Consider the following 17,019-nt stretch of genomic DNA (forward strand, 5'->3'; position numbering starts at 1 on the left):
AATCATGCTGATTTTCGAACTTGACCTGCGTATTCGGAATATTCACCAGTTCTGTAAGTTTCAAGCCAAAAGCAAAAACGGTGTTCCACTTATCGTGTTATCGGTAAAAGTGCACGACGGCGCTGACGGCGCCGACGGCGACGACAGACGCAGATCATGGCTATATGTACAGACACATCTGTGTCTGTACATAAAAAAACAATGTTCATGCACTGTAAAAATAAATATTTATTTATATTATGACTTTGCTTTGTTGCTTGTTTGCCTTTTTTGTTCAGTGATCCACCTTACTTCTGACAGGTAAGGGATGTATGAAGTTTAAACACCTCAATATTAATAATACAAACTGAATTTTTTATAGGATTTTTTAAAGTAAATTATAAATAATTCTCAGGAATTATAATATGGACAGAATTGTGCTGTCCTGCCCACTAAAATATGTATTTTCTCTTTTTCTGAAGTGGATTTATAATTATGATAAAATTATGATGTAAATAGTGGCAACAAAACTGAATTGAATTTGGAATGCTATAAAGCAGGATATTATCCACATAAAAGTATATTTATTATAAATATTAACAAAAAATAAACTTCATCACATTAAAGCATTTTTCATCATCACACAGCCTCCAGAGGGCAGTTGCAGCCGAAGGTCAACAAATCACAATTCATCTTTTTGGCCACTTGACATCTGTGAGATCAATTGGTTAATCGTTTTAGACATTTTACTAAAATACAAATCCTCTTCTTCATCTTGTCTCTCTTGTAGCGATAAAGCATCATATTCAGTCTTTAACTGGTCTAAAGTTTTTCTAGCCAACTTAAAACTGCCCATACAAGAGGACTGCAAGGTGTGCATTGCATTCAGTATCTTCTCCCTGGTGTCGTGGTCAGGTGTGTCCAGCAGCCTGGGGATCAACTCACACCAACCCTGGTCCAGCAGGCTTTGGAGCAGGGGAGCACTAGGATGGAAAAACATTCAAATATCTTATTGAAAAAATTCATTTCTATATAATTATTACTTCATAGTTAATTTAAAGTTTCTGGCATTAAAATGAATGAAGAAGCTATCAACTGCTGTCCCTTTAATTTAATAGTAAATTTGTTTTGAAGTGCCATAATGTTATACTATGGGCTTGGTATACGCCCTAAAATACAAATATTTTTATATTCCTTGCCAATTAAATGCTATTCACTGAATTTTCTTCATTGCCTTTACATCATCTATAATAAAGAACACCTGAAGACAACAATTTCGTTTGTTGCCCAACTTTTGAAAGTGGATATAAATGTCACTTTTCACTTGTTATAACTTGGCCTATAAAATGGTCATTACTTACTTTAAATATTGCTGTATTTTTTCCTGGTGATGGACATTCTTTTTGTCTAAATGCCTCTCTGCCAGATTCTGCAACAAACAAAACAAAACTACAACCATCAATAGAGCAAATTGTGTTAGTTGAGCACATTGTGTTAGTTGAGCACACTGATACTGAAGCACCTGATTGTGATTTTCAGTTTAATGAGAAAGGGATGCAAATCAAACAAATTTACACATAACAGACAAAAAGATATATAATATAATTATGCAATGTCCAAATTTACCCCCATCTTTCTTTGTTTGCATTTTCCTAACAGGCCAAAACTATGAATCTTAATACCAGTCAACCCTCAAGTTAACATCAACACAGAGAACCGAAACAGCATTTCTCTCTCTCTCTCTCTCTCTCTCTCTCTCTCTCTCTCTCTCTCTCTCTCTCTCCTTACCCTTTCTGTGAGCAAGTCATTTAATAATGTGATTGCCTTCACTTGAAGTTTGAAGTTGTCTGGGTGTTGGAACAGCTGTTTCAGTACATTTAACCCTCCATGCTCTAGAAACTTCTGCTGTGCATAAGGGAATTGGCGCAAAAGGGTGGCCATGGCGTACAACAGCCTCCTCTGTACTGAGGATGATGATTCTGTAGACAACACACGGATCAGACGCGGCACTGCACCAACCTCCATAGCAGCTATTTGCACTTTTGGATTACTAAAAAGGAAAAAATATATAACATACATTTCTATGACAACCTTTTATTTTTGCATAAACTGTACTTTGTATAAATATTAAGTTTTAGTATGACTTATAAAACTCAGAAGTTGCCCTTTTGACTGTCCACCCAAACATTAAAATATCTACCCATTTGTTGTATATGCAACATTTTCTCATAATCAAGAAAAAAAACTAATAACCAGTATTACTGACGAGATTTTTTTTCCTTCAATCAGGTTCAAAAACACAAGTAGACAAACAGATCTAGCTGCAGTCACAAGATCCCCCTTACTTTTCTAACTCTGATAAGAAATAAATTGCCAGTCAGCCTGGTCATAAACATGATGAAGTGTCTATTCTCTCCCCACAACAAGGAATGCTAAGTATCCCATCACCACTTTGTGTTTCAACTTTAAATGCAGTATTTAGTGGCTGCCGTTTGTGTATGCCTAGTGAGGCAGAGGCTGGAATGTCAGGAAGGCAATAAAAAATGCACCAGTGCCACCATCCCTGAATGGGTTCTCTATTACTTAAGATGCCACTGCAAGGAAACTTTTTTTTTTCCTCAACTAACATAACTTTTCAATCTTGATTTTTTATTATTTTTTTTCAAGGACTCTTATTCAGGTAGGGAAAAAACTGGAAGGTGCACTTACCCCTGCATAGCAGAGCCTAGAACCAACGCAGCCTCTCCCCGGATATCAATGTTGGAGTGATTTAGCAACTTAACACATACATCTAATCCACCAATTCCTGCAAAATGCTGGGCATTGTCCATCTGAAATAGAATTTTTAAAAACTTTATGAGATCAATCTGAAATGCTCATTGAACAGCATGCCTCTGATAGGTGCTGCCACCTGTGAACAGACAGCATCACTAAGATATCACTCTTCGTGGTGCTTTTAACATGTATTGCCAGTGTCCTATTTTATATCTTAAATATCCCTTCTTATCTTTATTTTACAATTTTGCCATCTGTATAAAGGGTTTATCACAAACATGTAGAAATAAACATTGTTTGCTATAATTTCTTTTAAAAGGCTGCATTTTCTATAGTATCTGACACTGCGAGCCTTGTGATACCTTTCATACTGTGAATTAAAACGAAAAAATTCCTTAAAAGGTATTGTTTATATCCCATTGATGATAAGACCATGCATGCAAGAATGTGTAGTGCCCTGTTCAAACAATTAAAATTGAACTCTCAAGGTTTCTAGTTCATACAAACAACATTTGATATCAATAAAATTGGCACCAACATAAAATTCCAGACTTTTTTCACATCATGAATGTCAAATAATGAAAAAAAAAAAACTACATGTAGTAAGGTAGATATGAGATGAAAAGATAAGAGTGAAGAGATAACAAACAAGATCAAAAAGAAAAATGGGCTATCAGAGAAATGTCTGCTTGTCTTCCATAAAATAGTGGACAGAAAAATAAAATCACCCAAGAACACCTTGTAGAATAGATGTATTGTAATTACATTTACAACCCTCTCTTTCACTGAAAGATTTTGTCACAAAAACCTATCACATATCATATATAACCCACATAGGATCAGCATGTACTTTTTCCCTATTGTAAGCAAGTACCAGATACTATCTAATGTCATTAAATACTGTCACTATCATGACTGGATCGTTGTTGCACTGGTGCTAACAATTTGTAACACATAGTTTTAAGTCTGATAAGCGGCATCAATGACACTTCAAGGTGAAACTGTAATAATGGCTGATTATTGCTACATCTGATAATATTCAATTAGGAAGGGTCTGAATTCAGACTGCTTGCATCTGAAAGCAGTTTAAAGGTTGGGGTAATACAGAAAGTATTGTAGTCCACTATAACAGATATATATGCAGGGTAATAAAGGGTGAATACTTCCAATAGAAGTCAATTTAATATTCTTTATATGTATCCAACTGTATGTAAATATGTAGACTAATTAAGGGAAAAAAGACAACTCCTAAGTACTTTCTATAAGAGTCACAGACATGATTCAACAATTTAGCTTTAGAAAAGCTAGTATTATAGAAGGGCTGTAGGCAAGTGCTGGTTGGTTTAACATCTAACAGTACACAAAAATGTACATTATATAAATTAGGCAGCAGTTCTCGAAAAACATGGAGAACACAAAAAGCTGACAAGAATGAGAAATTATAGGTTGGAGGAAACTACACAGATATGATTAATATCCAGTTTCTGTTATTTCTATTGTTAGTTCACATCATGTCTGTAGTATCCCACACAATATTTTGTGGTACGATGAGGCCAAGCTTTGTGATTACTGTGGTTCAGATTTGTGGTATGATAAGCTATTGAAGTTATCAGCATTTGAAAAGATAGCACCAAGCATTTTTTTTAACATCATCAGACAAGCCAAGGCAAAGGAAGCGATGTATTCTTATTCAACAAAAAAAATTCAGGAGGCACTTGTAGGGCAGAGACACCCCAGGCTTCTCCTTAAATATGAATTTTCAAAATTCAACCTGTCCCAAGGCTTTTATCTGTACTTTAACAAGGGTTATTATCTGTGTTCATATAACACACCTACACATTTTCATGCTTCTGCCCAAGCTAAGTGGGGTAACTGTTCATAATCCACAGCCGATACACAATTTAAATTAGTGACAGAAAATACATCCTTCATTGATATTTAACTAATATTGTATTCAAGCCACTACCAAAAGTAACTGGTGAAGATCTAATGCGAACTTGACATTTACCTCAATACTTTCAGAAAATTAATTCATGTCTTCAGAGCATGGCGTGTTCTTTTCACTGTTCACGTACAGTATTACTGAAGTACCAAAGACCTGCTGCCCTACACTGTTCAAGCAAAAATAAATTATACATAAAATTAAACCATTGATTCAATACCTGTCTTGCAGTTTAAGTTTACAGTGTATAGCTAGTAACAATTGCATTTGATCAGTATGTACAATAAAGCAGATACTTTTATAATATAAAAGAACAGAATTGCTCTGGTATCAAATATAGTATGTTTCCTGCTGGTAATATCTCATTACACACACATGCAACAATCAATGGTGAAGGAAATCCAGTCAATTTGTTTCAATTTGCAAACCCTGTAACTTCACATCCTTGCTTATTAGATGAACTTGCTTCATTTGGCTAGCATTAGAGAAGTTAATGATCTCTGATCAGTGTGAATATATTCTGTCCCTAATTCTGCACCACCTTTTTTTTTTACTATACAACTACATATATAATATCAATTTAAAATCTAAGAATATCAAAGAAAATATGTAGGCTTCTGAATGGTTAGGTAACAGGGCACCTTGCCTGGTGCATTATGCTTATAAAAATTAGCCCCATCTGAATGGATGTCATTTGGGTGAATATTTGACCAGAAATTTTACCATAATATATCAATAAATACAATTTTAAGTACCTCATCTAGGAAGCAGACAATGCCTGTTAATCTGTCCTGAAATGCCAATTCATTAAAAAATTTCAAATTCCCGTACTTTTCAGAGTGCTGCCTATGGCCATACAAGCTACAAATCTTTCAGCACATTTAGCTGTTAAAACCTGAACCAAATTTCTACTCATTTCTGTAAACTAAGGTAGTGCAGAGACACCAAGCTTTCAACAACTCATTTCTTGAATTCACTGGTGAAAATGCACCTCTTCATGAACCAAGCCAGACCTTTCAACACACTGTAATCAGGCTCTAAAATAACTATCTGTGGAGTCTATTACATTTATGCAACTTTCCAGACAATCAGAATTTCATTATTTTAACCAATGTGCCAGCAATGTAATACATTTCCTCTTTCATATGTTGCAATCACAACTTTCTTTCCTATACACAAGATAAGAATTTTTTCTATTCCCTTTAAAGAAAAGAATTTCTTAAACATCTTTTCAGTTTTATTTTCCTGTCTTTTTTTCATCTTTTGCTTATTTTTTCATATTTCCTATTGTGAATCCAATTCACTGCATGGAAACCAGTAAACATGCCTTACTTTTCTTTGCTGCAGGTCAAGGTGCTTGACTTAAAATTACCTGAAGAGAAAAACGGCTTCCCACAATCTTAACATTTTTTCTCATTAAATTAACCCTATAAACATCTTGATTAAGGTTAATGGGCACAAAATTACATCAAATTTTCACTGCAGCTGTGACATGATGGCTTGATAATGAGCAGAGTCTATGTCCCACGTTATGCTTCTAATAACCTGCCTACAGAAATGAGCATTTTCATCCCTTACGGACCTCTCTCCTTCCCCAATCTCACAGTTATGTATTTAAAAGTGAACTGTCATTATCTTGGTCACTGATCAAAAAGCTTGAAGACATGATTCACTTGTGACACACATCACCACATGCAAGACTGGTTTTCAATAAAATGGCTTATGTAAAAACTACTCTTTTTATTTTCTTTTTAAAATGTTTAAACATCTAGTATTGCCACAATGTGCTATTAGCTGCTTCACAATAAGAGATTTAGAGATTTAGCTATGGATAATCTAAAAATGAGAAAAAAGGACTAGCTTATAAACTTAAACATGGAATATGAAATCAAGGGAAAGCACCTTGACCTGCAGCTTATAAACTTAAACATGGAATATGAAATCAAGGGAAAATCTGTTCACAGTAGTACACAGAAGTGTAAAATCAAAAAGACAAACTATTCTTATGAACTCAAAAATATAGCACTTCTTTCACAGTACTCAATGAACAGGAGTCATCCTAATAAAGAGGTGTCATTTGAATAGACTTCAAAGGGGGAGGACACAATACACCTTACTCAGTAGATTTTAATGCTTATTCACATCATGATTCTCTTCATACCTGTTAATGATATAGTCTAAATTACACAGTACATAGAGTCCATACGATGACACCACATTACTGTCTATGAGTTCACACACACTTCACACAAGACACAGCATTAGCTTGTGCTTGACCACTGGCTAAACAATATTCCATTTTAAATCAATTCTTATGAAGTTATCAAAGCCCATGTTTAACAGATTGAGCCATCAAGGGACTCCCAGTCAGATACTAGATGACAATTATGGCTTTACAATCATCAAAGCTGCCTCTCCTTTCAGACAAGTAAGCAGCATGAAAGGAGAGGGAGTTGTCAGGGTAAAAAGGATTTCGCCTGACATAAAAGCTTCCTACTGCGAGTGTAAGTATTGCATGGGCCCTCCTTGCAACCGCTACAATACAGCCCTGTAATCTCCAGTAATAATCCCTGCCTCTAAATTTTCATAATTGATCCGTAAATGACAAACTGTCCACTTCATTAAATGGATCTCAATGTATTTTATTTATCATCTCAATGGGGTGGTCCTGGGGGACCCTGTACTGGAGTAATTCAATGGTCAGATGAGACGATTGGTACAATAACTTTGTTCAGCTGCTTGGTTCGAAAAGAAAAAGAACACCTTCATACTGGGTGGTATGCTGTACTACATCAAGTCTACCTTCGGGATAATCTTCTTTTTTCATTCTTTTTTATTTGCGACTATAGACATGGCTTTAAAGGTATTAATAACCCCAGTCAAGTTTTAAGATGTTTTGTGGAATAACTGCCCTGTCCTAACCAGATTACTCATAAAGATAAAATCACAAAGCCAGAGTAACAATACCCAAAGGGGCTCTGGGTGAAGGTGGAAAGGTATACCTTGTTCCAATAAAAAAACAGAGGGCAAAAGGTTGAAGACACTATATTTACAGGCTGAGATAAATGGACATGGTAATTTTCTTTCTTCTTGCCGTTTTCTTTTTTTTTCCTTTGAAGTTTTCTCGCTTTTGGTGCTAATTAGAAGCCTTCCTAAATATGTACATTCCAATTGTGAAAATAAGCTCTCTAAAATGAGAGTTTATACAATTTAAAGATGTATAAGACAAGAGATAAGAAAATAATGATAGTCTCTGTAAAATTGACATAAAAATTACATCAATTCACGACATGATGAGTATGGGAGAAGTGGGGAAAATGATGTGGTTTTTCCAAATTGTTGGTGACAAGATATAAACAGAAAGAAAATATTTCTTTGATCGCTGAAATAAAGGCATTTGTATCTGGTTAACCCTGCTATGAACGGAGAAACCCATTTTCAAGACAGTAGCTAAAAATATGAAGTTTTATACAAAAAAAAAAAGAATAACAAAAAGTGAACTATTTAATTTTTTCCGCAGCAGACAAAGATTCATCTAATTGCATTATCAACAAGCTCTCTGGCACCAGATGGAACACCTTAACAATGGCAGTCTTTTCCTTTTTTAACTTATAAAAGGGATTCTATTTCACGCCATTAATAAGCTGTCGGAAGCAATGCAGTCCCAGTCCTGGCAGATATTCCTATTAGACTGTGTAATGGGCCCATTCCAAGTATGCACAGGTCAAGAAAGAGAGGTAAAAAATGACAAGTTTCATATTGAAAATCTGGTGATTTTACCACAAAACAGTAGTTTGGCATGCTTCTCTTTTGTTCCCAATGATTTTCTCCAATTTCTCTAAATTGTCCCTGTAATTTGTTCATTCAAAACATCTAATGTGTGTTTTTCTGTTGGTGACCATGAAAGGTAACTCTACTCCCCAACAATGGTTGCAATTTTTCCCTTCACTAAACAGGAAAATGTCACAGAGGGTATAATGAATGTGGCACTGGCCATAGCCCAGTTGCTAATGATGGCATAGGGGTGAAGCAGATGCCATACCTTCTCACCATCACACACAAGCAGGCGTCTCTATCCACCCCCTCCCCAAATACTACAGACACTTCCCCCTGTGCAGTGGGTCAGCCATTATCAGAACAGGATCTGCTGGAGGTGACATTGGGCACTGTCACCCCCATCATTTGTTCACAGCATTAGACACTGATCTGTTACTCCAGACAAGACTCTTGGTTGGTGGTACCCGTATTTTCTCCTTCATCAAATGTCGACTACTCACTGACGCACCTTTCCTACCAAACATGCCATGTGCTCATATATCACCATTTGAACATTGGAATGTGAATGAATCTTGCGATCAAATTTTGGCACAACTATTAGGGAAATTGTTCGTCCTGATTTTATAACTGTAGCTAACTCCACACAATCTGAGCACCAGCTACAAAGTATCAACTGGTGAGTGTCATGTGAAAACCTCCCCTGACCTCTGCCTAAGCAAACAAAACCCTTAGGTGCTGGCCCTTTTGGAGACATGCACATCTTTCCCTTGACAGTCTAGACAGATAACAATACCACATTTAATGTAATAATGGAAGTAAATTTTTGTATTATAATTTATATCATCATGTCCTTAAACCATACCAAGTCACTCAATCTGAAACTGACAGTGTACATTTAAGTCTGGGGATCAAGTTCTAGGGTCCCCCTACCACAGAGTGTCAACAAATACAATTGTTATGTCACTGTAGTTTACAGGCTCTGCTGGTACCATCGTGATTAATCTGACAACAACACATAATTTCACTTTATACTCTATTCTATTAAATGGGCATTTAACCATCAACTGTGGTGCCATAAGTCAAACCCATGCCTTTGATACTGTAAACACTTTTATCATTTATCATATTTTGCCAGCATGGGTCTATCTGTATCAATACCATACAAAGGGAGGGGGGAAATTGAGCAGCCGAATATAGCAGGCAACGTGCAGTTTGGCATGGCTTCTAACTCATTGATTCAAAAACTTCCAATCAGACCACTGACTATGTGATTTTCAACTTTTTTCAGGGGTAGCATGGTACAATCCATATGAATTTTCATAGACCTCAGGTTCAAGAAATATGTGGCAATATAATTTATCAAGTGATAGACTCTCTAACACAAAAGTTGATAATAATTGAATAAAATGAAAAAAAAATGAAACAAAAATAAATTTTAACATTTTACCTTATGAAAACTTTACTACATGATTCCAATATCATTTTTCAGGAACATTCCATAAATATGTCCAACTAAAGAGTTTGATAATAAAATATGGCATTAATTACCTCAGACACTACTTTATTGTTATAATGGTATAGTATATAGGCCATGACCTTACATTGCCTTTTGTATCTTCTTCATTTGAGATATACCAGATGGCTCTCAAAGTCAAGATATTACTTAACATAACCTTGAAGGCCATCTTAGTTGCTCTGAGACCCATTAGATAAACAGCTACCAATGCAAGGCTCTCAGATGTTAGTCACCATGTCCAGTTGAAGAGGAGAGATTGAATCTGATATTATAACACTAGTGCTAATTACTGGTCCAAAACTCCTGGCCCAGGTACCAAGGAGTCCCTGGCTTGGGCTGTGTGGGGCAGGGGATGGTTTTCTCACTTTACCTGCATATCATATACCACCTGTGGAATGTAGGTGTACACAACAACAGGCAAGTGGAGGGTGTTATACAGTATGACTCCACGTGATGAACGCTGCCTGTATCCTGTGTATCATCTGCCAATCTGTACTGGATTTCAACACTGAAAATCCGCATAGCCATTGCCATCAGAATGATTCTGATCTCTAGATGGTCAATTTGTGTCAGGGTGTATAAAAAAAAACATTTCCATTCAAGTTTTTTATTTTACCTGCAATTCACCTATGATTCTTTCCTTTTACAAGGTATAAAATCAGGTGGTCTCTTACAGGCAAGTAATACTTAATGCAGTCTCTGAACCCAGTAATTTTGCAAATCCTGTGTAGAATTAATGAGGATCCTTTACTATTGTTTAAGATCCCATCCCTATGCTACTGAGAGATGTGGCAGGTGTCATGACATCTGTCAATCACAAGATCAAAGGTCAATCAAAAGTCCTTAAATGCTTTCAACAATTGTTAGTGATATCATTAGACATTAGATATCCAGCACCAGAGCTCCAAGCCCATTTAATGTTTATTGAAAATGATAGAATGTCTTTAGCAAAATGACAAGCACTTACTTGATTAACTTTAGATTAACATGAAAATAAACCATTACGTCTCTTTAATTTTAAAATATATGCAAGAAAATTATGAAAATAATGCTGTTCAGTAAATGTTGCCACTCATATAATATTTATTACACTTTACCTGGTGAACATAATATTCCAAGTCGGTCAAAATAGTCATCTGTCTTTCATTGTCTAGTTTTTTCTCTTTAAGTTCCTCAAACAATTCTGTGATAATTTCTTGGTCTGTTTTCACATTCATATTAAATTTTGCCATATCTTCTTTGAGTTCTTCATAACTCTTAAACTTCTTTTTCAAACTCTCTTGTTTAATCTGAAAAGTAGTGACAAATAATTAAGTCTTAAACAAAAAAACAGTAAAAAATAAAAAATATTTGCCGTAATACTTTCAAAGTTGAACATAAAAACATCTAAAAAGTAATTTTTGCACTGATAAGCTAAGAGCAAAGTCCACAACAAATTCTATTCCACATTTTCCATCAGGTTTATGTAGACTTTTTTTATTGTTGATTACAGTCATATACCTTGTCATCCCTAACATCATCTTGTGTGGCCTTGAACTCTTTAAGAGCCCTCTTTAATTCCTCTGCTGTAAACTGCTTACGGTCAGTGTTCACCATACCTGAAGGGAGAAAATGGAAAGTGTAGTTAAATCACAGTGTAAAAAACTATTCTTATTTTCATGAAATCTTATTGCTAAAGACACAAAAAAGTGTTAATGTTACATGTCAGTGATACTCAATTGTTAACATGACAATTGGTATGATAAGTATCGAAAAGCACATTAATAGTTCATGATGAAAGAAATACCATATATAAAGTCCAAAATATGCAGATAAATCATTCATAAGTTATGACAAAAATTTACTTTGTTACCGGAAACAACATTTCTTGACTATGTGCCTTAACTCTGTATTGGTGACTATAATTTGCAGTGTGCACCCTATTATTGTGGGAATCATCTCATCTCATTTCTCTCTCTCTCTCTCTCTCTCTCTCTCTCTCTCTCTCTCTTTTAAAGATAATCAATATTCATTTCAGGTTCATTCCAAACTATGTAATAACATTTTTAAGCATGTTTCTGAATTTATTGACAGCCAGTTAACACATAATGGTTGTTCTTTAAATGTAACTAAAACTATTGATGTAGAAATCATAATTTGAAGAAGCAGCATAATTATAGCTACAGACAATACACACTAAATCAAATATGAAAAATGACGTGGGTAAGTCAATCATCTGACAGTCTGGCCCACATGGTAAGCATGTAACCCAAAACAAGACAATTGCACGACAAGTGTGGAAATGTTCAATCACACTCTCTGGACACTATAATCTACACCCATTACAGAAAAGATACATGTATATACAGGCAGGATGATGTACAAAGAGAATCCAAGAAGGCAGACAAAGTGAGGGAACTAGATCCAGAGTGGTTTTAACGCAGGCTTCCCACAACCTGGTATCTGTGTACAGCCTGTGGGCATCACGTGGGCATCAATCAAACCACAGTGAACGGAATCCAACAATTTGAGACACAGTCTGGAAGGTGAAGCATTTCATCAATCATAGTTTTACAGACATATTCCTTTGTACTTCTTCCTCACAGATTGTAGACTTGAAGCAATCTGTACAAGTCCTCTGGAATGTCTGTTTGTTCAAAACGGGAGATCAGGTTCATCAGGAAAAAAGTCATTAGCAGGGAAAAATACCACTTTAGATCTTTCCTTTTATTATTACCATGTAAGTCAAAGTTCAAAGTCGCCCCTCTATCTCATGTTATAACTGAATAGGGCAAACCTTATCATTACTGTTATTATTAAACTCTGATATACATTTATCAAAAATACTCTTGATCCTTTGTTGGAATATTAGCTGTAGATTTAGTAAACAAACCAAAATCTTTTATGTCAAAACATTTTCTATCAATGCCCTTATATGGTATACTTCTTCAGCAAAGTGTGACTTTATGAAAACATAAAAAAGGAAATTCCTCAACCTCTTGAAGTGAGATGAAAGCATTTTTGCCAATTTTAATAGTATAAAAAAGGTAAGTGTTTATGTTATATAGATGTTTTTCAGCTTCCCTTAATGAAAATATGATTTACATGAAAAAGGCTCTAAACTCATGAAATTTAATGCACACCACATCTCATCATGACAAGATTATTAAGGAGGACCATATAAAATATTTCTAAGAGGAATGACAACTGACTCCACACTGTTGATACAAAGAATGATTAAGAGAATTTTTTGAATATATTACGTAAAATATTCTCTCTTTAATCACAGAGGTGATATCTATCCCAAAATATTTCATACAATGAGTGAAAAGCACAAAATATGATTGAACTGCAGTGTAAATGGTATATTTAGCTCAGCATTTTTGGGTGATACCTTAAAGTCAACAAAATATATCAACTACACATAACCTTTCTTCTAAATATTCTATAAGGATTTGAGACAAACTTAAAGTACACTTTATTAGGGGTGCTTTACCTCGGATACAGCTTCCTTCCGCTACATTCCCTACCAAATACCAGCTGCAGGACATTTCAACAGTCGCCTTTATGCACCAAGTACAAAAACCTTTTCCTTCTGAATGTCGCGACAACGTGGGACATTTCTCACAGTGAAACTCATCCTTTTGGAGCCAGTGTCAAGAAATATGTAGGGATGAGAGAATCTTGTGACAAATTCACGTTCCAGTATTACCTCTGGCAATCTCAAAGTTCTCAAACCAAACTACCACGCAAAGAATTTGTATTTGTTAAAATGAAGTGTATTATTGCATGTGGTCTTAGCGGTGCCACTGTCACCAGGATCTACACTTGTGGTAAATACAAAGAATTTATTGGTTGCCATCAGCAGTTTTGTTGGCTGCTCCAACAGAAAAAATGTTCCAGAACGTATGTGTTGTAGCACTGGCCTTGAACTCTAAAACATGGTGCACTTTGGTGACGGTAAATGGAATGTATTTTTTCAGTCAAATTATACTGGTGACACTCTCTACGAAAAAAAGGTGTGTGTGTGTGTATATATATATATATATATATATATATAATTCTAATACTATCGATGCACAAAGGCAAATATCACTGAAAAATATGTTGACATTCATGATTTAGAGCCATAATACTATTAGAAGTTAATTCAAAAGGCTGTATAGAAGTCCAATCCTATCATCCACAAGAGTGACGCACCTATGTACAGTTGGAAACTTGGTAGTAGATATGACAGTAAAACATCTTACTTTTTTATATAAGGGAGGAATCGATCATGTCTTTTTTTCAAAGATTGCATCACACTTGGAGTATTGTTTTTTTCTTTAAGCAAACAGTAATATTTGATTAAAATCCTAATGTTAATAAATCCATAAATTGTTTTTACTGGCATATCTCTTTGCAAAATTTAGACAAGAAATAAAAAGATGCAGTTTTGTCTCTTTCAATGTGTAAGAAGTGTATTCTTAAATAAATTGTATCATGGCATAGTGAAGGACGGAAGGGGGTGTAAGTATAATTTGTGACTTTGACACATTTTGAGACAAAATGTTCTGCTGCATAATTCACATACACCAACTGGTTCATTTTATAGTGTACGAAATTATGTTTCAATTCATGTTTTTGACTTTGAGGAGCTGCCATTATAAGGGATTGGCTTCCATTTTCACATGCAATTTGACTATTGTCTGCAGGAATGTAGCGGGGGGGGGGGGCAACTAAAGGGGGAAAAAAACCACTTTTTCAGAAAAAGAACTCCCTTTTGAAACTGTCAGCTACAGGGCTGTGTGTTACAAGCATTGTAATGTTGTTCATTACCTCTCTTGTCCCCCTGCTGCCAGTACTTGATGCCACTATCTCCATCCATTAGTTTGGCCTCTTTGTGACCTGTCTGAAGGTTCATGCGGACATGGAGCCCTTTTGGAATAGCCTGACCTACAGCAGTGGTAAAAGTTTAATTAGCATATACATTGTATCTAATTACTGTATCTAATTATACAAATCGTGTTCAATGAGTATACAGTATTCAATGTTTGCAATTTACCTCTAATAATTCAGGCATGTTTATGAATATATAAATGGAACTTTTAACTCATACAAAGTTTTTCTTGTCTTAATTCATGATGCACTGGGGAAAATTCAGAAGTAAGAGTACTCCATTTTCTCAAGAATTAATTGTTATAATTACATACCATCTCCTATAGTCTTCCATTCTTTTGTTGGATAAAAGACATCTACCTCATCTTCACCATCTCCTATCTGAACAGATTCCTGTGCATCTAACAAAATTTGAGCAATCATAAATCCTCTTATACTAAAATATCTTGATTACCCATAGTGCTTGAGAATTGCTCTTTGAATACTGTATCATTAAAAAAATATAGTCATATTAAATAAGACAAAAACTTCAGTTTGTGAAATGATTTCATGTTTCATTATATTTACATACCAGCAATTGTCACTTTTTTATATAAGGGTGCTCCTAAGTGGCAATGCCAGAAACCTCTTCATTTCAATCAAAATTGAAATTATTCAAGACAGCCTAAAGTCTCACAATTTGTCATTAAAAAATCATGCTAGATTTCAAAGAATTTGGTGGAGAGTGGGCTCAGAAATAATGGCAGACTAACAGACATAAACTGACAGTACCTATCTATGGATATTTTTCTGGTTGTTTTTTGCGGTCTCCTCTTGGCGTAAAGTAGAATACAGTGAAGCTGGTGATTTTAGTATGTTGGAAACAAGAGGAGGTGTGTCCTTCATTTAATCTGATTGCACTCAGCGAGAGTCCCCACAGAGTTGGACTGATCTATGTAGACCAATGGGAATGGAATCTAATACGCAACAGCGCCAATTCTCCAGGTTTTGTGTTTTGCTTTGCAGTGCTTTCTAAAATGAGATTCCCAGCTCATATATTTTCACCTTTATTAATCACTGAAAGTTAACCCTACTGCATGCAGATTCTCGCATGTTTTCTGGTCTGGAATGACGTCATGCAGAGTACAGCCTTGTTTTAGGCTAACTCAGATGATTACCGTTAATAGCTATAATTTGTGGATAAAGTCTAACATGCAAAATTTATTATGCTGCATCTTACCTGCATTATCCTCATCTTCCACTTCGACTGCCACTAGAGCATTATTCTGGTCTTGATCGACAGCATCTAAGCTGACAGATGAAATGCAGAACATTAACAGACACAAGGCCAAACCTGCAGGTGCAACCATCTTGGGGCAACCTAAAAAAAGCATCATCAACAAAAATAGGAGACAAAATTGCAAACGGAACACAAATATTTTGTACATAAGGTACATAATTATTATTGACAATTTCTATTTCATGTTTTTTATAAATTCATCTTCCATGCATTAGACCCAACATTTAAGAAAATAAATGCTTTATTCATTGAAATATTTCATGATATCTTGTCACATACAGTAGCCATTACATATGATTACCAGTGTTTCTGCCTCTAGACATGGTTCTTATTTCAAGATATATCAATCTTCAGTAACTTTTATGTTTTGATTTCCTATGTTCTGAAAAAGAATATGATATATATCGTTTTATGATGTAATGTAATAACCAGTGCACGAAGCACTTCTAAATTTGTTTGGCATTGAAAATAAAGGCTGTCCGCATTAAGTCGTGCTATTTTCAATAAATAAATGCACGAGGATGACACCGTTTGCTTTTGGAAAATATCATACTTGTAGAAAGCCACGTTGCCTGCACTGTTTCCACAAGCGTGTTAAAAAGCTGATATTTAACAGATCATCAAAATCCATTCAATGATTTAGCTTCATTATACTGGCACAGACAAAAGATAATTCTACGGGGAAAATAAGATCCTACATTGATATAATGTTCCAAATACCCCATGGTACATAGGCTATACCCACCTATAAATTTTCTTCTTCTTCTGTTTCTCTCTGAAAAATTCGTATGATGTAAAGTCATTGAAAAGTGAAAACAAACTCACGTGTCGAATTTGTATTGGAACACGTCAACCATGTTGGATAATTCTCGCACTTGATCAATTACAATTCAT

General features: G+C 35.2%; 1 protein-coding gene across 3 annotated transcripts; it reads right to left on the bottom strand.

Moving 5' to 3' along the window:
* Nucleotides 1–210: 210 nt before the first annotated feature.
* Nucleotides 211–17,012, bottom strand: LOC106158493 (nucleotide exchange factor SIL1). 3 transcript variants are annotated; one of them, XM_013534511.2, is made up of 11 exons: nucleotides 16,871–17,011; nucleotides 16,427–16,507; nucleotides 16,066–16,206; nucleotides 15,161–15,247; nucleotides 14,787–14,903; nucleotides 11,490–11,587; nucleotides 11,087–11,278; nucleotides 2,689–2,810; nucleotides 1,768–2,029; nucleotides 1,341–1,408; nucleotides 211–962 (listed from the first exon to the last, which is right to left on the bottom strand). In XM_013534511.2, the coding sequence occupies exons 2-11, from the start codon at nucleotides 16,446–16,448 to the stop codon at nucleotides 662–664; spliced, it is 1,410 nt and encodes a 469-aa protein (XP_013389965.2). In that variant the 5' UTR covers nucleotides 16,449–16,507; nucleotides 16,871–17,011; the 3' UTR covers nucleotides 211–661. The 3 variants fall into 3 exon arrangements, with proteins under 3 accessions (XP_013389965.2, XP_013389966.2, XP_086851664.1); XM_013534512.2 differs by having other exon boundaries at nucleotides 16,951–16,993; XM_086995538.1 differs by lacking the exons at nucleotides 14,787–14,903; nucleotides 15,161–15,247 and having other exon boundaries at nucleotides 16,871–17,012.
* Nucleotides 17,013–17,019: the final 7 nt, after the last annotated feature.

This window comes from Lingula anatina, chromosome 1, assembly GCF_051362555.1.
Source record: "Lingula anatina isolate TDL-2025a chromosome 1, LinAna3.0, whole genome shotgun sequence".
Lineage (NCBI taxonomy): Eukaryota > Metazoa > Brachiopoda > Lingulata > Lingulida > Lingulidae > Lingula > Lingula anatina.

Coding starts and splice junctions, on each gene's coding strand:
- LOC106158493 (XM_013534511.2), bottom strand. CDS start 16,448: ATGTCTAGAGGCAGAAACACTG. Junction 11,588..14,786: donor GCAGCAGGGGGACAAGAGAG/GTAATGAACAAC, acceptor TTCTCCCTTCAG/GTATGGTGAACACTGACCGT. Junction 11,279..11,489: donor ATGATGTTAGGGATGACAAG/GTATATGACTGT, acceptor ACTACTTTTCAG/ATTAAACAAGAGAGTTTGAA.